The 23,322-nt window shown below is 33.7% G+C and overlaps 1 protein-coding gene across 6 annotated transcripts in view; it reads left to right on the forward strand.

Annotated features, from left to right (window-relative positions):
* SpdS (Spermidine Synthase) overlaps positions 1 to 23,322 on the forward strand; it is a 121,010-nt gene that overhangs the window by 7,478 nt on the left and 90,210 nt on the right. For 2 of the 6 annotated variants that reach the window (XM_090408136.1, XM_090408142.1), the window contains exon 3: positions 12,103 to 12,262. The exons of 1 other annotated variant lie outside the window; for it this stretch is intronic. In XM_090408136.1, coding sequence (XP_090264262.1) covers positions 12,232 to 12,262 — 31 coding nt within the window. In that variant the 5' untranslated portion in view covers positions 12,103 to 12,231. Of the gene's footprint in view, positions 1 to 12,031; positions 12,263 to 12,916; positions 13,077 to 23,322 lie in introns of all 6 variants that reach the window. 3 more of the 6 variants (XM_090408141.1, XM_090408140.1, XM_090408138.1) reach the window with 3 other exon arrangements.

Consider the following 23,322-nt stretch of genomic DNA (forward strand, 5'->3'; position numbering starts at 1 on the left):
CTTATGTGCACTCAGGCCTACTTAACTCAACTCGGCAATTACCGGACCTGGAATATGCCATTAGAATAATAGACAATCTTAAAATCTACAAACCCCCATCTCAGCCATGGCCAAACCAGATGCTAAGTTTCCCCCCCACACACACACATCCGGTCATCTATGCAGGAGATTTGAACTCCCACCACTCCATGTTCGGACTACCAATCTGCTGACCTTAATGGAAAACATTTGACTAACTGGATAGATATCCACAACTTTCACCTGATCTTCAGTGCCAAACAACCAGGAACTGTTTATTCTGCCAGATTGGGGAAAGGCATATACTGTGGACCTCTGCATAGTCTAGAGACACAGACAACTACCACCTACCAATAAATAGATCTATCCTTGGCAGCTTTCCAAACAGCCAACCTCTCCTATTATTATTATTATTATTATTATTATTACTCACCTCCAGGGAGTCCAAAGACTCATCAAGGGAGGGCATCTACTCTACAACTCTGCTTCTGCCACTTGCAGTCCACCAACTGACCGCAAATGACTGGTTAGAAGAGACGAGAATAACTGGTTAGAAGAAAATGGCAAAATGGCAGAGAAGCTATCAAAAGAAAATAACCTCCATAGATTATATAAACCAATAATCATATTAATAAGACATAACAAAAATGGTAATGATCAAAAACAAAGAGGGACAACTGATTGAAAGTAAAACAGAAAGAATGGTCAGATGGAAAGCATACTTTAGAGACTTATATAATAAAAACAGCTCTCAGGATATTATTATTCCAGCCACTGAAATAGAAGAGGAAATAAAATATCTTTACCAAAGAAATAATAGCACACATCATAGATAAATTTAAAAATAGGAAAGCACCTGGTATTATCAAATGCATGCAGAATTCTTAAAAACAGGAAAGGAACAACTTCTTAAAAACCATTAAAAGCATTATTTGAAAGGATCATCTACAAAAATGAAGCAATACATACTGATTGGACCAAATCAGTTAACTTCTATATAAAAAAAAAAAAAAAAAAGAGAGACAAAACAGAATACAATAATTGCAGGGGCATTAGCCTCCTCAGTATTCCAAGTAAGTTGGTTTTTACTAAAGAACTCAAAAAAATTAAGCCACATATATAGACCTAGCATTAGACAAGCAGGTTACAGAACAGGATGAAGCACAATTGATCAATTATTCACCTCAAGACAGCCAATAGAAAAGACACTAGAGTACAATCAAAGTTGCTATATAAATTTCAGACTTTCATCAGGCATCTGATTCAATCTGTAGAAGAGAACTATGGGAAACCATGAAAGAATTTGGAATTCCCAACTAAACTATAAGAATAATTAAGAATCTATATGAGACATCTGAAAGTGCAGTATGAGTTGAGGATGCTTTAACCAACTGGTTCCACACAGAGTGAAGTAAGACAGGGATGCAATCTGTCACTGGACCTGTTCAGTCTTACACTGGAAAAAGCAACCAGTTAGGCCTTAAACAAAGACTGGGATCAAAATATATGGGAAAAATATAAATTAAAAGTTTGCAGACGACATTTCATTACTTGCTTTACATTACATGTCTTTATATGACAAATATCACTGTACACTTAACAGTTGTGAATTAGAATTTAAAAAAATTGAAATTATGACTATTAGATATCTGGTAAGCACAATTCATCTCAAATACTTTACAATTTTTTTATTTTTTTTTTATAACATAAATATTAATTTCTTATCTGGTACATTGTAAGTGCTGATTGTACATAGCTGAAACTATTGAAAAAGTAATGTAGAGAAGCAATTGTGAAAAATATTCATAAATATAAATAGATTTTTTTTTACAGTATAGTCCAAATGGATATGGAATAAGAGCTAAATAAGTTAATCCAAATTGAACTTACAGATATGATAGCTGGGTGAGAAATAAGTCTTGGTTAAAGACTGGAGACTGCAAATATACAGGTGCTAACATTTGTCAAAAGGGATAGAATCCAATTAATACAAAAAAAAATGAAGATAATCAGAAGGAATTTAGCATCATTAGCATTCAGGAACATGTGAGTGAGCTTATCTGTTTACTTAATCAGAATGAGAGAGAAGTTAACAAAACAGGTTTGTTGCTAGGAATCTAGATGTTTTTCCTGGCAACAAACTTGTCTTTTTGTTTCAGAATCTAGATGGATTGATATAATAAGAATTGTGTTAGAAGACTGGAATATAAGATTGGCAGTATTGGAGTTCTGATAGAGAATGTACTTATTTGGAGATAAATTAATCAAAAGTTATTATTTCATGAAAATTTTGAGTGGTTTATGGAATTTTGGGAAATTTTGTGAATGTTGGAATACTAATCTATCATTAATAGTCCAATCTTTAAAATAGATTTTTAATGTGAATCCCACCCATGAAGGGTTGTAATCCTTTAGTACTGTGGAGAAGTTAGATAATCTTGGAACTTAGATCTAGAGACTAAACAGTATTTCAGCTACTTCCATCCTTCAGATAAGGAAGGTGGTGATTTTGAGACTTCTCTGAATCTTCAACTTACATGCAGTGATCCTGTTTCCATTTAGAAATGGTTCCATTTCTAAAAAGGCCACCAAATTTCATTCTTTGTCTCAAAATATGTAACTTAGGTTTACTTAAATATTTTTACAAACAGAAATATTCCTTATTGGAACTAATTACTACTGCTTAAGAGGTTTAGCTTTTTAAAATAAATTCATATCTTTAACAAGACTGTGGTTTAATTTTGTCTTCTCTTTAAACAGAAGAAGTTTATGACAACTTCAACATTTTCACATTTTATCATCTGTCAGTATCACTCTTGTGGTGATAACTGAGCAAAATGCTTGAAGATCTAAAGAAGAAAACTGGTTTTAAATCTGCATTTATAATTGATATGTGTTATCAGAGGTTAATTTTTCATAGAAAATTCATCATTGCTTTAAATAGAAATAATATTACATGATTTCTCCAAATCAGTGGCACTCAAAAAGCTGTAGACCATCTCTGATTAATTTTACAAGATATGCAGAGTAGCCTCTTTACATTTGGTATTGATGATTTCCTTATGTTGGAAATACCTAGATTCAAATCTGTCTAGAATGAAGTGAATCAAATGAATGTGAGTTACCCATCTCACAATGAAGGTGGTGGCTTTTTTTTTCTTTTCTCAGAAACTAGCCAGAAGAACACATGCAGTTTACAGACTTAGCAGACACTGCAGATAAGATTGAATGCCCTTATCAGCACTAATCAGTTTTCTGAGATGCTGAGTTACTTGGGCCATTGAACCTAACATGAAAGGAAGATGGGATGGGATGTGCAGATTATGAGAGCCTTTTTATCATCTTTAAACAGTGGACACTTTGTCTACTGCTTCACACTCAAAGTAATGAGTGTTCAATATTTACCATGCATGTGATGTATAAACAGACTACAGAGGCTCTACCAATCAACCACAACTACAGTTGTGGTTGATTGGTAGAGCCTCTGCTACTAATGGCTCATGCAAAAAGTTAAGCAAGTTTGAGTGTGGTTAGTAGTTGGAAGGGGTTCAATCGTTCGATGCTGTTGACACACTCTTCCTCGATGAGTCTTTGGACTCTCCGGTGGTGTCACATAATAATATTGTACTTTCTCTTCATCCAATAGATAGCCCAGATTCCCCTTGTAGTATGGATGCATGTAAATTTTAAGGCAGTAGCTTGTTTGACACATGGTATGAACCCACTGTTATTATGTTTATTAGAAGTCACAAGCAAGAACTGTTTTAGAATATTCTTACTTGTGAGTGCTTTCTTTAGGTGGTAGACGAATTTCATTGCCTGGTGTGAGACCATCTCTACTTATTGGAGGCTTGAAGTAGTTTGAAAAAGTTCCATGTTTGGTCTCAAGACCAGGTAAAAAAAATAAAGGTACAATATAAAAAGGGAGAGGAGTCCTTATTTTCACCCACAGTACTGATGTAGGTTTACAACTGCTCATTTGTGATTCACATTAAGCATGCTCTTACTTGCATAAACTCTTGGAGTATTTCTTGATAGAAGAAAATTTCAGACATGTTTATCTATGCATATTTAAATCATGGCTACATTCCTTGAGAAACAACAGCTGCAAAAGGGCATCTAAGTGACAATTTAAAAATTTAATATTGCTACCTTTTTAATTAATCTTATATGCAAGAGGTTGCAAATCTCATGGCACCTTAGTGCCAATGGGGTGGAGGGAGAATTGGGGGTATCCATTAATATTTTAGAAAAGCTGGAGATTGTAGTTCTTGGAAACACTATTTCCAGAGGATATTGCTGGATAGAATGAAGGAGGTGGTGGTGTTTATGTTATTATTGGCTTAACAGAAAATGGAAGAGAATGATGGCATTTGTGAAAGTCACGTTTAAAAAAAAAAAAGGCCAGATCAGTGAGGCATAGTTGGAGAGAGAGCAAGCTCATTGAATTCTGTGAGAAGTGTTGTCGTCTCATAAATGAAATTTACCGAATTTGGATTCAACATTTTTGAAATACACAATTAAAAAAACAGTGTTGACCAATGTTATTTGGAGTATTTAATTATAGAGAAATATAGGTTGAAAGCTGGTAATGGCATAAGACAGTTAACAAACAAAAAAAAAAAGCATTTAAGTTGAAGGATAATTTTGTTAATGTGTTACATTATGAATGTAATTCTACTGAAGATGGAGTGTGAAGTATTACCGTGTGGTCCTAACCTGGCATATTGATGATGTGTTTTGGTTTCGAAAAGGGTACTGGATGGAACTATAGAACAGCTAGCCATGACACTAGGGCAACAGTTTGAAACGAGTACAGTCATCCCTCAACTTGCATCTGTTTGAGTTACATCTTCTCGAAGATACATCCGTGATCCTATAAGGGAATAAATAACGTTTTCAGCTATATTTTCGAACAAGACGCAAGAGAGCATAAGGTAAAGTATGCACAGAGGCAACAGTGCTTTCAGCAGCAACCTCCCTTGGCATTTGGCACATGTCTTCAACAGTTCTTTCGTTGATTTTAGGTTTGAGAAGTAGGTTATTTGTGTATTTATCATTAAATATTTCACGTTGTTTTTTGCAACATGGCCCCCTACATGCACAATCAAAAAACCTAGTGAAGAATCACAGAAAAAGAGGTGAGCAATTGATCTTGAAACGAAGTTGCAAGTCATAAAACAATATGAAGCTGGTAAGCCCATCAATGTGATTGCACGTGACTTCGGTTGGTCTCATTCTACAGCGATGACCGTTTTGAAAAATAAAGATAAAATTGTAGTAGAGGCTGTGAAAGGATCTGCTTCCATTAAATCGATGATAGTGACAAAGCAACGACAAGGTCCTATCAGTGATATGGAAATACTACGTGCATCATGGATAGAGGACCTGAACCAAAAGCGCATATCCCTTTTGAACCGTGATCATAACCACTAAGTTTCTTCAACATGTTGAAGGAGAAAGCAAAACCAAAAAAACCTGAATAATACATTACTTTCTAAAAACAAAACATTAGATTCCTTCTCAGCTATATACTACTTTTTCGTATCTGTCTCCATCCTTCGTATCCATCTCCATTTGTTCTAGTTTGTGTAATAGTTCCATGCAGTATCCTTTGCAAAACCTAGCGGTATATCATGTAGCCATAAAGTCAGATTACTGAGGCATGACTGACTCTTCACAAAGCCATGCTGCCCATCAAAAAGCATCGTTCTTTGATGACTCATTCCTAAATTGTTTTTCACCAACTTTTCCAGTATTTTCACTGCAGCTCATGAGATACTGATTTGTCTGTAATTTGCTACTATAGACTTGCATCCTTCTTCATGCAAAAAAATTATTTTGCACTCCTTTGGGACTTTGCCAGAGCTGAGATTTAAATTAAATAGCCTAGTCAAAGGCATTGCCTGTTTCCCTGCAGATTGTTGTAAAAGAAGCGGACATAATTTAAATTTATCCAATTGCTATTCTGCTTTTATTACAACAGAAACATTAATGCAAAATGATTACATAGTAATATTAATTGTTTACTCTACGGGAATATCGCACAATAAAACTGTTCATAAGGTCTTCTAAATTTAAATTATGTCTGCTTCTATCGATATAGTTGCTAGGCCAAACCAATATTTCTTGGGTTATTGCTGTTTGCAAATAATTTTTAATCAGTTTAAGCTTGGAAAAACTTCTTTCTGCACTTGCTACGCTAACGGGAATTGTCAGTGTAGCGATGGCACCTACCGCAATATAGCTGAACGAGCGCACTTATTAAGCTGTGCCGTGAGGCAGGCTGCCTCTATGCTACACCCTGTCGATGGTAAAGGCTGTATTGGCATTCAGAATTTCAGTATACTGAGTGCTTCCAATTCTTCAATCTGTTCTCACATCAGTCTGTTTTTAACAGTATCTTCACTTTGATGATATACCTTGCAAAGCAGTCACTCAGTAGCTTAACTACAAGATCTGACACAGAAAAAAACGAGACTGTGCCTGTATCTCTTTTTATTTAACAAATTCAGAAAATCTACTTCAATCTCCTTCAAAATAGTTCCCTTCCGAGTTGATACGATGCTGCCAACATTCAAAGCAATTCTACAGATCATTTTCTGAAAAGCTGTTAAGGATTTCCATCGTCTTTGCTTTCACATCTTCTACTGACAAAAAATGGGTTCCTTTGAGCACTGACTTGATCTTTGGGAAGAGGTTGAAGTTGCAGGGAACCAGGTGTGGCAAATAGGGTGGGTGCTCAAGCACAGTGATGTTGTGATTAGCTAAAAACTGCTTCACAGACCAAGTGTTGTGGGCCGGCACGTTGTCTTGGTGCAAAATCCAACCGTTTCTCCACAATTCTGGTCATTTCATTCTCACATGTTTATGCAATTTTGTCAAGTTCTTCAAGGTAGCCAGATTTACCTTCTGGCCACTGGGATTCCTGCTCTGCCATTACAATATCCTGGATATCGAAGAAAACAATCAACATGGCCCTGAACGATTCATGCGTGCTTTTTGTGGTCTTGGAGATGTTGCTGACTTCCACTGCATTGATTGTTGCTTGGTTTCTGGATCATATGGATGAACCTGATCATTAATCTGGTTCATTTATTTTCTCCATTTTTTAAATAAAAAGAGATATACAGGCACAGTCTTGTTTTTTTCTGTGTTAATGCGTTGCAAAAGGTACAAACACAGTTCCTTGCAGTGTTCTTTTTGTTCATCTGACATTTTTGGAACCATTTTTGCACAAACCTTTTTCATGTTCTTCTTTAAAAATGTGTCGAATACTTTACCTGCCAAAATGAACTTTATCAGCTACAGCTAGAACACCCAACCTTCTGTCTTTTAGAATCATCTCGCAATTTTTTAATGTCATTGGTAACTGCTGTGTGTGGATGCCCTGGGCGATCATCTTTCATGCTTTCTCTTCCTTCCAGAAATCATTTGTGCCATTCAAAAATGCGTGCAAGAGACATGCACTCTTCACTGTAAGCCTCATGCAATAATTGAAAAGTTTCTGTTGTGGATTTCTTCAATTTCACAAGAAACTTGATGTTAACTCGCTATTCACTCTTGCACTCCAACATTTTCCGACTGAGGGTAAGAAAACATCTATATTTGAGCACCTGTCCACTCATACTGAGTAAAGCGATAGAGTTGAGCCTTGTTTCACGATGACAGGTTAGAACATGGATTTATAGATTTCCTCTATAGCCATCTTTGTCTCTCCCTTCCCACTCACCATTTTCAAGCTATAGGGTTTTTTTTTTTGTATTGGACCTCATATTTCATCTGCTTCTCTACCATCAGCACTCATTAAACTTATCTTTCCATAGTTCTACTTGAAATGTAATGAAAGAACTGTGAGATTTCCTTTGGCCTGCTCAGCTAATTTCTTCATCATAATATGATTTTGCCTTCCTTACCATGCTGGTCATCTCTCTTGTCTGATCCTTATACTCTTCATAAGTTTACTAGTCGCATTTCTCCTTACATACCCTTCGAAACTTTATTTATTTTTTTGCAGCTCATACTTAATGATTCTACTTGTCCATCTAATTTTTATGTGGTTTACACTCCTGACCTTGGGCATACAGTCATGGCAATTTCCAGATACTATCTCCTATGCTGTTCTTCCCTTACAGATCTTTTTGCCATGGTACTGCTTCAAGCTACTTCACATATATCCATTCTTAATTGGAATTTACATATTTTGCTACCTTTCAATAAAGAGCCAGACTACGTGATCACTTTCCACAATTGGAGGCAATGTTATAGATAGATCTTCTGATCCTATAACAAGATTTAACACTCTCAGGCCCTTCTTTCCCTTTGCATTTTGCTTCAAGTAATTATCTCTTAGTAGGTGTATAAATTCCATTTCCTTTCTGCAACATGATCTTTCCTCCTTCCAGTCTGTCTCTGAAGTTGGAGTCACCCCATAATAATTACTCTAATTGCCCTCGTACTGATCTGCTGATGCATGTCTTCCACATCATCCCAGTGCCCCTGGCCTGTGGCAGCAGCCAATTTTGTATTTTGTCCAGTTGGTCTGAATCTCGCCCTAGATTGCCTAAAAAAAGAACTACCATCTGATCGACTGATTACTATTGTTGGTTGTAATTCGTCCACTATCATCAGTAGTATCCCACTCCCCCATCCTGCCTACACTATCCTCCCTGAAAATACTAAACCAATCGCATCCTATTCCTGTGTCATTTGCTGTTAGCCAGGTCTCACTAATGCCTGTAAATTACAGTGAGGTTTTACTAACCATTTCCTGAAATGCTTCTTTCTTATTCCTGATACTTCTAGTGTTACTATATACAAATAGAAACTGTAGCATCTGCTTTTAGGACCCCAACAACCTTTAAATCTTGAATTGATTACCCCATTTGATATTGTTGCTTGAGACTACATTTTATTTTTTTATTCATTCATACACTCATTGCACTTTATGGGTATCTTCATACAGACTTGTTTGCATCCATCCTAATTTTTAAAATTTTCCTGACGTTGTACTTCCATGTTTCAGTGAAACAGAGCTCTAGAAGCCTAACTCTGAATTCATTCTAGTGCAGTTTATCAGCATTATACAAATCCTTTGATTTACAAACTCTCATTAACCTTTATATTGATTCATTAGCTACCATTGTCCTTCTCAGTTTTCTATCATAGTGTGGCAGCAGACTTATAGACTTTACCCTCTCACCCTTTTTTTTGCTTCTTCCAATAATGGTTTAAACTCTTCCTTCATATAATACTTCTCACCTCTTGGGTCATTGGTGCTAGTCAAAACAAACAATTCTTTCTCTTTGCTTTTCTGGGTTCTGAACTGATATTAATTTTTGCACAGGTAACAAGATTTTGTTGCACCTTCTTGAAGCACTCTTCTTATCAAAGAATCATTTAAAACATTCTTTCTCATTTATTAATGCTTTTATTTTGGACATCTTGCATTTTTCTCTTCTCAGTTAATTAATCTCTTGATGTTTTTGCAGCCTTTCAATCTCATGCTTTGTTCTGTGAAGGACTACATTTAAGTGCACTATTTTCTCATTCAGGTCTTCTGTGTTTTTCTGACCTTCTGCCATACTTTCATTATTATCACTGGTATGGACATTTTCTTATCAGTGCTCTCTACTTTACTCTGTACTTAATTTCTCTCCACACTCCCTCCCAAAACACTTACTACACACCAGCTCACCAGTTTTGCTCTCTCACAAGTTTTTCAGTTTTATTATTTATTTCATGACATGTCTAAGGAGTGCGAAGACTCATTGAGGAACGACACCTACTCTACAATTCTCCATTTCCACCACTATATCAAACCTCTACTACCATCATAAACTACATCAACATCATATACTGCTCACCACCAGTAGTATTTCTTGTCTGTAAATTACATGTGTTCTGAAGGGCTGATTGTGGGATGAAAAACCAGAGTTTCCAGGAGAAAAAACCCTGCCCATATGAAATCAGCTAACTCGCCTTCAATTGAAAAAATCCATGTAAAGATTCTTCCTGTCATGATGAGAATCAAACTTAGGCTTTTTCAAGAGAAGGGTGCAACGTTGGTACTGGCATTCTTCTGATTTGTGCTATGGAGGCACTTTATTATCATACCACGGAGGAGTTGCAAAACCTATAACACAAGTACGTTGAGAGCAAGCAGTCAGAAGAAAGAACCTGTTAAAGTTTCTTGAATACCTGAAGTTAGTAGTCCTTCTGATGGAATGGCATGAATAAGGCTGTTTCACGAAAGAGGAAGTTAAAAAAAAAATCATGCATTTGAAGCTGAACTATCAAGCAGCTATTGGTTAACATCCATATCATTTTAAAATGTTTAAAGGAAAGTGGAAGAGGAATGGTGATGTTATCCAGTTTGTTGGAGTAGTATCTATCTATAGGAAAGGTTTTTGTCTTTCTAATTTGGATAGAAAGACTTCAGTCACAGATTTCAGCTCTTATTTGGTTAAATATGACAAATCTTATTTTCATTGTTTCTCTTAACACCACTGGAAGTTAATCCCCCCCCTCCCTCCTTCCTTCCTTCTCAGTTCTAAGCGATTTCAGTACCATGTTTACAATGGATATGTTTACAATCAGTTAAATCCAATAAGTCAACAAGCATTTTTAAATGGAGACAGCAGAATTTTTTTTTCTCGTGGAAACTCAGGAAGTCGTGACTTAAAAACAGAGAATGGGTTTGTGAACACAAGCTTAGAATGAAATACTTTGAAAAAAAAAATTATCTACTAGAGGATTTGTCTAAAAAGATTAGTAAAAGGATGTTAAAGGAAAGAAAGCTACCTTGATGTATATTTATTATTTTGGGGTTATTTTTAATTGTTGCACATCTATTTTACTACTTGCATACATATCATGCACAGAAAATTGCTAATAAAGTGTTGCTGCTTTCCCACCTTTCTTCTATATTTGTAGTTAAAGGTTTGCAAAATGAAAACAGGTATTAAAATATTTTAATATACTATTTATATTATAAATGGTATTAAATAAGCTAATTTTTTTGCTGTTAATGATTGTATTTCATTACATACAATGAAATTTCAGTTTAACATTTTTATTCAGCAAAGGAGTTAAATTCAAGTCACATGGGAAAAGTAGCAAATACAATAGAGGGCTATTTAATAATGTTTAGCATTTAAAGTGTTTTTAGGTGCAGGATAGCTGCTTAAAACTAAATTTATGATCATTGTGGAATTTCAGTATCATTTTCAAGTAGCAGTGTTTTCACTTAGAAATAGTAGAGCTGATTTCCTCTCCAAAATGAATCATTCTCATTTCTAAATCAATTAAACTATCTTTCTTATTTAAATCTTGACTATTTGTCATTTTTTAAATTAATAGTTAAATCATTTGTTGCTGATTCAATAGTGCTTGCAACAAATCTCACTATGTTAGCTCTCTCACTGTGTGTGTGGGGGGGGGGGGGAGAGAATTCAGAGGGATGTTTTTTATAGCGCCTAAATTTTTGAAGTAAGGCCAAAATGCAGAGTATACTATTCTTTTAGTAGTAGGTGATCGTATTTACAATTAATAATTGTATAGTGGCTGATGGGAGAAGCTTGAAGTAATCAGTCAAGTTTTAAAAAATTCATTGAAGCATTGCATTATTGCCATGATGAAGTGTTTGATGAATTATATTTAATGAAATATAATTACATCAGTATGGTATGAATATGCTGTCATCACCACAAAACATAATGTGTTTTTATTCACAGAAAGAGAATTAGTAAAGTTAATGCAATATTTGTGTGAAAACAAAAATTGCAAAGAATAATGTAGTTTTAAATCAAATTTCCAATTTTTAACATTTTTTTTGTATTCTATTTAGCCTTGAAGAATGTTAAATAGAGATTTCATTGTATGTATGTAAAATGAACAAAAAAACAAAAAAAAAGCATTTGTATAAGTGAATTTAGACGTAAAATGTACCAAAAGAATTTTTTTTTTTTTCTGTAAGGCAAAATTGTTTTAAGGATAGTCTTATTTTACTTAGGAAAGAAGAGGATTTAAATTTTAGATTAAATTTTATATGAAAATTAAAAGAGTTTTGTAATCTCAAAGCAGATATTTGAATAGCAAGAATCTTTGGCACTCTTCTTCGCATTCTGGAGTTACTACTACTGCTTTCGCTGTGTTGACTGAAGCAAAGACTCTCGGCTGTGGATGACACTTCACTGACAACTGGAATTAAAGATGTCTCTCTCAACTTTTCCTCTATATGAAGGTTGGGTTGCTTTCTTTCCACTATTGTTAACAGGTGTATTCTGGTTCAGATTATGTTAACTCTGCTGAATTTGTCTTATAAAGACTTAATGTTTTTACTAACCATGCATTCATCAATTACTAATATTTCGGGAATTTTTCACTTTTTCCTTTTTTAATTTTCTGTCTTACCCTTTGAGTTGAAGTCATTTTCTATGATTTATGTAAGTGTAGATATTTCATTATTAAACTAATATACTCTAAGGGAAGTTTCCTGATTATTGTCAGTATAATGGAACTTTCCATTGTATTTGTAGTCATGAGCTATCAAACCACTTCTGTGTGATTAAAGAAAATAATTGCTGCTTATAAATTACAAATTTTTGAAATTAATTTTTTCTAAAATTAAACTTGCAGTCTTTTTTTTTTTTTTTTTTTTGCATAATAACATGTAAGCTTAGTTTTGTAATTTTCATAATTAACTGATTATTAATAAAAAGATGCTGTGTTACTAACAGTAATGCTTTAAATGTTTATACTTATTCGAATGAATCGCTGCTTGCTGCCGCATGGTTGCATGCCATGTCGTATTTCACTATAAATAAGAGAAACATGATTTTTGAAGGTGACCAGCCATTAATAATTGGTCATTCGAAAATTTACTTTATCATTAAAGGGAAAGCAGGTCTGAGAACACTACAAGAGTAATTTCTGAAATGGCTTTAATTCGGTTCTGGTATGGTTCACAAGTTGTTTATGATATAAATTTTTCAAAATGCAGCAGAACTTGATGTAAGGATGAAAGAGCAGGAATAATTTGCTGGAATATACTACAGGTACAGTTCACTGTATATGACATTATATAAATTCCCAAAGTAAGTTTTCTATAAATACTTTAATTTTCCTTGCATATTAGTTGTAAAAGAAAAAAAAAATTGACATCTTTCTTAAAGCCTTATCATACATTGTATTGTACTAGAAGTAAATGATCTGTAAATAATCATGGGCTAACTTTTTTTTCCTTCATCCTCTTTTATTATCTAGTTAAACTAGCTATAATAAATTTAATTTAATCCTTTATCCAAGTGTAAGCAAACAAAGTTTGCACCTGAAAATATCTCCAGGACTGAGGTAAGGTGGTACATCCCTTGGCAACTCATAGCAAAGGTGGATCAAGATCTCATCACTCCTTGTCTCAGTATCTCTCATAATGCAAAGCACATCTCCTTGCGGACATGTATACTGCTATTCATTAAGGGAAGGGCCACTACCCAGACCGGTTTCGACCTTTATTGAGGTCTCGTCAGTGGGAGGCAGACTCAGAGTGGTGATACTAAGGCAGAAGCAATGGAGAGGTCATATTTACCTATAAGAGTTGCCAACTGGTGTACCACTGTATTATTAAATTTCTCTGGATTTAGAGAAAGATGTTGGAAGTTTATTTTTCACTTGGTTAGACTATAATAAATTTTTAGTTTAATCCTTTATCCAAGTGTAAACAAACAAAGGTGTACCTGAAAAATATCTTTAGGACTGAGGTAAGGTGAAACTTCCAACATTAAACTAGCTCCTGGAATTGTCACAAACACACACACACACTTCCCCACCTCCTTTGGTACTTAAAATATTATCAAAGAAATTATATTCAAGAAATTTCCAGCCAGATCAAAACAAATAACTTTATTTAGAGAAAGGAAAGTTATTATTCAGATGTTATTTATTGCTAACTTCATGTTCATGGTGAAAATTGAAACTATAATTTTTCCTTCATTCATATGTGATGCTCAGCATTTGTTATGGAGACTGCTATGAAATAAAATTATGATTGGAGGCTGAAAAGTTATGATAAACACCCTAGAGCAATCATCATGTTTTTCAAGGATTCAGGTAGAGTGGCCTGTTTCGACCTTAGAATTCATCGTTGAATCTCTTTAGAGGATGTCCTGGTTTTCTTTTTCCTAATGGTTTGTAATTTAAGGTTTGTTTTGGTAATCTTTGTTTTCATTCTTCCAATGTGTTCCATCAATTTATGCTTATATTTTTTAATTTTTTTCTATTAATGATTCCTGGTTTAATTCTTTCATAATTTCTTCATTTCTTTAAAAATATGTTTCTGTAAGTTATATTCAGAATTTGTAATTATTATTTGGTCAGCAGCAAAAAGGAGTGTTTAAGTTCACAGTAGGAAGAAGTTTAATACCTTGATGGAAATTTTTATTCCATTTTATTATTATTTCATTTAGATAAATATTAGAAAGTTTCTGAAAGGGGACATCCCTATCAGACTCCTTGGTTTCTCTCTCGGATATGATAGTTCATAATTTAAAACTGTGGCTTTTTCAAGGTGTTTATGGAGACATAAAAACTAGTAAATGCAAATTGAAAGGAACATAAAAAACATTGTGAACCAACTAGTAGCTAAGGTTACACGTTCGCATGACAGAGAGGACTTATTGTTCTTATTCATTATCACGCATGCATGTTTGTTGTAAACGTGTAATGTGGTTACTGGCTAGCTGTAGGTCAGATTGATTTAGAGAGAGGATCAGGTTTTTCCACGAACTGTTTAGGATTGCACCCTGATTTCTGTTGAGGTTTCCACCGGTTATTAACACTATTGTAGCTTCCTTGAATAAACGATGTCTGTAGTCGTCATCCAGATATGGCATGGAGCTGTTTTGCCACCTCTATCGTGTGGTTAGATGTACAGAAATGATGTGCTAAGCCGGAAGAGATACTTCTGTTGTGGTTTACATCGCCAACATTTATAGTTTTTATGTCTCCGTAAATGCCTTGTAAAAGCCAGACAGTTTGCTGGCGAAACTGGTAGGCTCTAATGTAGTTTTGTTTTTCGAAAATGGTCAGTAATTAATAAATAAGTTTTGTATTTGTATTTGATATATTTTCATATATACTTATGATAGCTTTTAGAATATTATTTGGTATTTGTCTTTCTTTTAATATGTTAAATAAAAAAAATTCTTTTAACTCAAATATAAGTGGATATTGAATCCAACATTATTTCGAAGCCGAATAGAGAAACTGCAAGAGTTTCATGCCAAATATAGATAGAAACTATAAAAGTTTTGGCGGGTCCAAGCGCAAGCAAAACTTTTCATGACGGGGCAATGATTTATGATGCAAGGTCGGAACCGGTCTGGGTAGTGACCCCCCCCCCCCCATAATGTATAACATCATACATCTCCTAGGAGATGTTTTACATTATGGGAAAATACTAAAGATAGTGATCAGAACTTAATCCACCTTTACGAGTTGCCCCTGTCATGAAAAGTTTTGGACCTGCTGAAACTTTTATAGTTTCTATCTATATTCGGCATAAAACCCTTGCAGTTTCTCTGAAACTCTTGTAGTTTCTCTATTCGGCTTTGAAATAGTGTTGGATTCAATATCCAGTTATATTTGAATAATTTTGCATTGCCAAAGTGAAGCCTCTCTATTTCAGTACTTCTTTTAACTTTGTCAAATGCTTTTTCGAAATCAATAAATGTAATATATGTTTCTAAATTTTTATTCTCTTTTCTCTATTATTAATTTTAGGCAGAAGGCTGGGTCTATACATGATTGTCCTTTTCTAAATCCATTTTGTACTTTTAAAATTCTGCTATATATTTTGTAACTGGAATTTAGAATACTGATACCTCTATGATTTTTATGGTCATCTCTACTACCTTTTTTTTTTAAAGATAAGCATCACTATTGCTTTTTTCCATTCTGTTGGCAGGTTACTTGTTAAATAGATTTTATTTAAAAATGTCTTTCTTTGAACCTTATTCCTGTAATTTATATAATTCTGAACCTAACTTATTTTCTCCAGGTGATTTTCCATTTCTTGTTTCTTTCAGACTGATTTCTAATTCTTCTTTAGTTTTTTTTCATTTTCATTAAATGTTTGCCAGGTATATTTTTTAAAATATTTATTTGTCCACAATCCTGTATAGAAATTTAGAAATTCTACTTTCATTTGGTGTTTAATTTTACTCTTTATTGTAGTATCTGTACTTAAATGTTTCGAAATCTTATATACAGGGTGATTATAAAATAACGTCCAGTGTTTAGAGCTCTCTAGCAAGTAATGTATTGGACGAAACACACCAATATTTGGTAGACGTACACAGTGGAACATGGGGATTCGATTTAACGAAAAAAAAATAGTACCAAAAGTTGCCAACAGGGGAAATTTTGGCACTGCCAAATTAATTTTAGTAGGTGTGACTAATGAATGACTACATGGCAAATGAGAGACTGCATACATCAATTTCATGACATTTATTGTTAATTACAAATGAGGTTCAATATGACCACCATTCTGATGTTCCAGGAACTGCATACGGTGCACAACATATCGGAATTGATTTGTCTCATGTGTAACGTTATTCGATCTTTCAAAGTTGGAATATCGGGTACGTGTCCTTGATATGCAATGCTTTTAAGAAATCCCCACAGCCAAAAGTCACAAGGATTGAGATCAGGCGGTCTCGGTGGCCATGGCGTGGGAAATGCACGACTAATGATTGTTCTGTCAGAGAAATGTTGTCGCAAAACATGTGGAACATGTACTGTACCTGTGGGGTGGTGCACCATCCTGCATGAAGATGGTCGAATCGAGACATCCTCTTTGCTGCAGTTGTGGAACCACAAAGTTTTGTAGCATGTTGGCATACCTGTTAGCATTGACGGAACAGGTCACTGGTCCATGCCGATTTTCCTCGTAAAAGTATGGACTGATGATAAAAGATGCCATAAATCCGCACCACAATGTCACTTTGGGCGAGTGGATAGGCATCTGCAGACATGTGCAGATTAGTTGCAGCCCAAATGCAACAGTTGCATGTGTTAATATTGCCATTCAAATAAAAGTGCACTTCGTTACTCCATAAAATCTGCCACGGCCATGCATCATCCACTTCCATGCACGCTAAAAATCTCAAAGATAAGTTGATTCGTGTGGTCGCAATTCTTGAACATGACGGATTTTATAGGGGTAAAACTTCAACATCTGATGTAGGATTTTCCACACCGTTGTGTATGCGATATCCATTTGCAGGGATATTGTTCATGCACTGCTGGTACCCTGCACATTCATCATCTCCTGTTCCACAATAGAGGTTGTAACTTGTTCAACTTGTTGGTGATTGATTGGTTTGCGTCCCCTGCCTACCTGCACTGCTAGAATTCCAGTAGTTTCAAATCGCCGAATCAGTTTTCGTAAGTTTGTTACGCTAATCGGTTCTTTTCGTAAATTTTTCACAAGCTGAAAATCACGAAGACAAGCACTGGCATTATTGTTCCACTGATAATAGAGTTTGACTAACAAAGCACACTCACGTAAGGTAAGAGGCATCGAAAAGCAGTTTGTCTATGTATAAGAAATTTAAGGCTTTCCTTTTATTGCATGATCGCTCACAAGAAACCTGATAATGCAAATGAATGCATTTTACTCAGTAAACAGTGCCAAAATTTCCCCTGTTGGCGATTTTTGATACTATTTTTTTCGTTAAATAGAATCCCCATGTTCCACTGTGTACGTCTATCGAATATTGGTGTGTTTCGTCCAATACATTACCCGCTAGAGGGCTCTGAACACTTGACGATTATTTTATAATCGCCCTGTACGTTGGGTTTATTTTATTGCAAATCATGTTCTTAATTAGAAACAAATTTATTCCATGATTTTTCTGTCTTCTCTTTTAGCTATAGCTCTTATTCTTTTATATTCTATTTCATCTTCTAATCTTTTACTGCTTAACCATTTATGATATGCTTCTTTTTTTCCATTTTGATTATTTCTTTGATTTTATTGTCCCATATCTTCAGTTTTTTTCTTATTGACTTTTTGGTCTTTCCTAAGCTTTCATTTGCTGCTGTATTTAGTATCGTTTTTATATTAAGCTGTTCTATTTCTTCATTTTATTTAATTTAAATATTGGTTAATTATTTGTTCATATAGCCATTGTATATTTCTGTCATTTAATAATCTAGTTTCATAAACAAATGTTTAAAATTTTTTTTCTGTTCGTGTCATTTGTAGCCATTTAGGTGGTAATCTTAATTTTATATTAGCGTGGAAGTGGTCACTACTTATTTCATATCCTCTGAACTCTAACATCTAAAGAGAACTTTGTCTTTTCATTTAAAATAAAGTAATTCAGTATTGATTGCCATCCTCTTGCTGCAAGTATGTTCATGTATGTCTTTATGGTTATAGAAAGAATTCATTATTTTAAGGTTATCATAAACTACGAAGTCGATCAATTTTTTATCATTTTTGTTTAGAGTATGTTCTCCATATATTCATGTATTATTAATTTTCATGTTTCTTGCTAATATTACATAATCATTTTTATGTATTTTATGATATATATTTTGTAATTGATTATAAACCTAGAACAAAAATGATATTAAAGCAACTGATATACAACAACTTTTTTTTCTCAGAGGATTGCAAATAATGCAGCAGCATTATAACAAATATATAACACTTCATTTTTGTTTAGAGTATGTTCTCTATATATTCATGTATTATTAATTTTCATGTTTCTTGCTAATATTACATAATCATTTTTATGTATTTTATGATATATATTTTGTAATTGATTATAAACCTAGAACAAAAATGATATTAAAGCAACTGATATACAACTTTTTTTCTCAGAGGATTGCAAATAATGCAGCAGCATTATTACAAGTATATAACACTTCATAGGGAATATGTAGAAAAATGTGTAAGTTACATGGTTCTACGTCAATTCCTTCTTGGTGATTATCACAACTTTTCAGCACGTGCTCATAAATAATCAACATTTCAGCTTTCACATTAAGTTCACTTGGAATACTTTTAATTTTCCCTCCACACATGCGAAAAGCAGAAGAGCCTATAGCAAACAAATGCTGTGTGTTTGGGGAGGTTTAAGAGTAAAGTAATGTGTTGATATTCTTCTTGAATTGTTGGAGATTGTCCTTTGGAAATGCTTCATGAGGGCTGTTCCACAGCATTGAAATGGAAGGAATGAAAGATGACTGGGAGTAGGCAGTTTGACTGATAAGGAATCTTCAGTAGCTGTTGCTAAACATCTGGCAGAATTGGGATTTATACAAATGTATACAAACTACATTACATTCACTAGTATACTTCAGCATTTCTAATTCGGCCAGCTGTTGATCCTAGCCTGATCTCTCTTAAATATATATATATATAAATAATAAAATTTAAAAAAATATATCAGTAGCCTAATTGGCTGGAGTCCATTAGACTTTATTGCTCAGTCCTGTTTAGGTGCCTAGAATATCTAGGTGCTGGTGAATGCATATTATCATCCAGCTCCTGTTTTTAATGGCACTTGATTAATGTTAGCAGTATCTTCAAGTTGAGGTGGTCAGTATGTTAATCTCATGGTATTTGCAATAAGAATAGGACTATTATACATCTATTGCTTTAAGTAGCATAAGATTGTATAATTATTCCCTTGCTCTAGAGATCAAACAAACGGTACTTTTTGAAGCTCCTTTTTGCCTTCAATAAATAGGGTGATTGTGGTCTCGCAAAGTTAAGAAAATCCTCTATTTTCTTACGTAAACGTCCATGCCTGTTGATTGGAGAATGGAGATACTATCAGCTCAGTTAACCAGACAGGCTGGGTATTTACTATGCACCCACTATGTGGTTGGTTTTTGACTACTATTTAGCACCTATTACTCTGGAATCGTATTAGTTATATTTAACTGCTGTTTGGTATTTTGAAAAAACTGATTATTTATCTTCTTGTATTGTTTACAATTCAGCTGGATGTTAAATATGGACTGAGTCCATATTTTGAAATCTTAGTCATTATTACTATTTTTAATTACATCAGACTTCTTCCTACCACATTTTGGTGCTCTTTAAGGATCAACTGCTTTTGCAGTCACTTTTGAAATGCATCATAGCCATGATCAGGAAGACCAGATTTCCCACGTTTTATCAAATCTGATATTCTTGTTGTCATTCAAAGAATATGAATTATCACCCATCTGCATTTTGAATGGAAAATTAGAATTGCGTGATTTTATTGAGTTTGACAAACATTCTTTATTTTTGGACATTTATTAGCACTATACAAAAACCACGTGTTTATTTTGTGTGTAAGGAATACTCAGAATCTTCAGCCAGGCATCTCATTCTTTCCAGACATACCATATCAGATGTACTTCCAATGCTTTCAGACACACATTTTTTTTTGACCAGTTATTTTAATATACTCTAAACCAGAATTGGTGAGTAATGAACAATTTTCTTATTGAAATGGTCTGGACCACTTCTTTTTCCCATCTGAAATGTGAATAGAGCTCTCAAGCATTCACTGTAGACTAAACATGGGAAATATTTCAAGGTAAATTTACTTATCATTTATTCTCTTGAAGCCTGTAAATAAAATTCTGTTCTCTCTAATAAAATACCCATTTTTAACTTAAATGAGCAAATTATGCTGTAATTATGTGTATTTTATATATAGTGTGATAAGAACTCCTTTCTTCTGGAAGTCACAATGAGATGAGAGAAAATCTTACTTAATCTGATTTGAATTTGATATACAAACCCATGATTTTTTTTAAAAAAATCACATAGAAGCTGATATTAATTATGGTAAAAGAAAGTTATAATTTAATAAGAAAAATTATTTTTAACATCTTTAGAAATCACATCAAAGTATACTAATTTATTATACTCAGCAAAATATTCTAATGAGACATTTATTTTAAAAATATTTGAATTATACAGATTTCTGCTTAATTATAAATGCAAAAGTATATACAGATTAATATAGATATTAAAAAAAAGAACTGTGCTCTCTGTTTAACACCACAATCAAATTATTTCAGAATAAAATAAGTTCGTGGGAAACCAGAATCGCCAAAACTGAGGAAGTATTTTAGAAAAAAATCAAATTCTGCCATTTGGTGACACATTAAAATTACTGCTGTCAAAAAATAGTTGGGATGTAAAATAACACACAAAAAATTGTTCTGTCACCTATTGACAACCAACTATCTCACCCATAATGCCATACTCAAGTCAAAGGCCTACAAGTGATGACCACCAATCCAACCCAAAGTCATCCCTTTCCTGCTTCCCCTACCTCTGGTTTGGTTCATGGTTAACCTTTGGCAGGCAAGTGATGTCATTAATCCCTTAATCCTACTCTTATTTGGTTCATAGTGACTGGATGATGTCACTAATCCCATTTCTGCTTTCCTACAATACACTTTCGAACCCAACAGCTCATGTCCTCAGGCAGTGACATCACTAATCCATCTCCCTTCCTCTATCCCTGTTTGGTTCATAGTGACCCATAATCTACTATTTCATGTTCATTTATGTAAGGCAAGTTATAGGTGTTGCTGGATTTCATATATCCCTCCCTCAGCAGACTAGGAAGGGAATCCTTGGAGCTTTAAATAAGCTCTAATTTTGTGGGATTCTAGGTTAAGTAGTTCATCATTAAAATAAATGAGGACTTGAAGTCCACCAGAACAGTCTCCTACTAGAGGCACCAAATAGTACATAGGACAGACTGTAGCTTAAGAATGCTTTTATTATTAAACAAGTGTCTTTCTGAACAAAGTTTTGAAGGGTTGAATTGCTCCAGAATTGGGTAATAAAATTATTAAATGTTCTATAGTCTCCTAAAAATAACAGGACTATTTAATTCAACCTAATAATTCCAATTGATTTAGCTATTGATCTAATTTTATATATAGAACATCCCTGCCTTTATGAACACTTTGGACTGTAAAATTGTAACCAATGAATTACCTTTTTAGTTGTCTAATAAAATTTTACAAAACAATTGCTAAGAATTGAAAAGGATTGATTTTCCATGAAATCAAGCTAGGTGTGATGACTTAGCAGTCATTCAGAATGCCAAAATTAATGTTAATCTTACTATGGTACTAGTGGACTTCCTTTCCAGGAATTTTTGTATTTTTCTCTTTGCTTTGACACAGTAAATATATCAGTGTTTGGTAATTTTAATATTTTTTGGATATACATTAGCTTATATTGTTGCTTATTTATTATAATTATTATTACTCATCAAAACAGTTCTGTTGTATATCTTAATTTATCGCATCTTATATCACCATGCTGTTTTTTTCTGTCTTATTGATATTTCATATTGATATTTAGTGTTTCAAGTATATGATTTATAAATTAAATTTAAAAAAATGCTTTATTCTGAGTTATTCAAAATTTATTAAAAGTAGTTTTTTGGTGTGATTAGGTAAAAAATGCTCGTATTTGAGTTTTTGTGTGAAATCAGGATTCTGGAAAGATAAACAAATGACGTGATTCCTCCATTAAAATGATGGTTCGTGTTACCAGTTTTATGTAATAATGAACGATCTCATGGAATTGGTTTTCTTAGGTGTAGAAGGGACACTGTGTGTGTGCATACGTTTGTATTTATGCAGATCTTTTCGTTCCATATGAGGTCTCATTATGATAAGTTTAGCAATGCTGTAATATGCTGTACTAAGTTGCAATGTAGTAGTGTGGTGTACATATGTATTTTAGATACCTTTTTTAATGTGATTGAAATGTCAAGTAATTAAGTTTATTTTACTTATTGCTTCAATATAATAAGTTTTTGTAATTTTTGCATAAAAAGCATGTATAGTTTCACATTAAGGATAGTTTACCATTTCATTATAGTGTAATATGAGGCCATTAGTTTCAGTGTATAAAAGAAAATCTTCAAATGAAAACATGTAAAATTTCATTTTTAAACTCTTAATCTCAACTCAGGAGTTGTCACAGCCAAGTAAATTGGCATTCATTCTGATTTGTTACTGCCATGATTTGTTGATAAATCTTGTCTGCCTAATAGTTAACCTGTCTTGCAGAATAATAAAAAAAATAAAAGAAAAACATTGAGTTTTAAGACAAAAAACAAATCCTCCTATCCCTGTATGTCTGGCTAGCTCACCTTTATCAGTTCATCAAATTCCTGACATGTACATTCAAGGGGTGTACAGGATATGATAGTACAATACTACATGAAAAATTTACATTATTACTAACTTCCT

Source organism: Typopeltis vanoorti, chromosome 18 (assembly GCF_054136105.1).
Source record: "Typopeltis vanoorti isolate ZY-2024b chromosome 18, IOZ_Tvanoo_1.0, whole genome shotgun sequence".
NCBI classification, from domain to species: domain Eukaryota; kingdom Metazoa; phylum Arthropoda; class Arachnida; order Uropygi; family Thelyphonidae; genus Typopeltis; species Typopeltis vanoorti.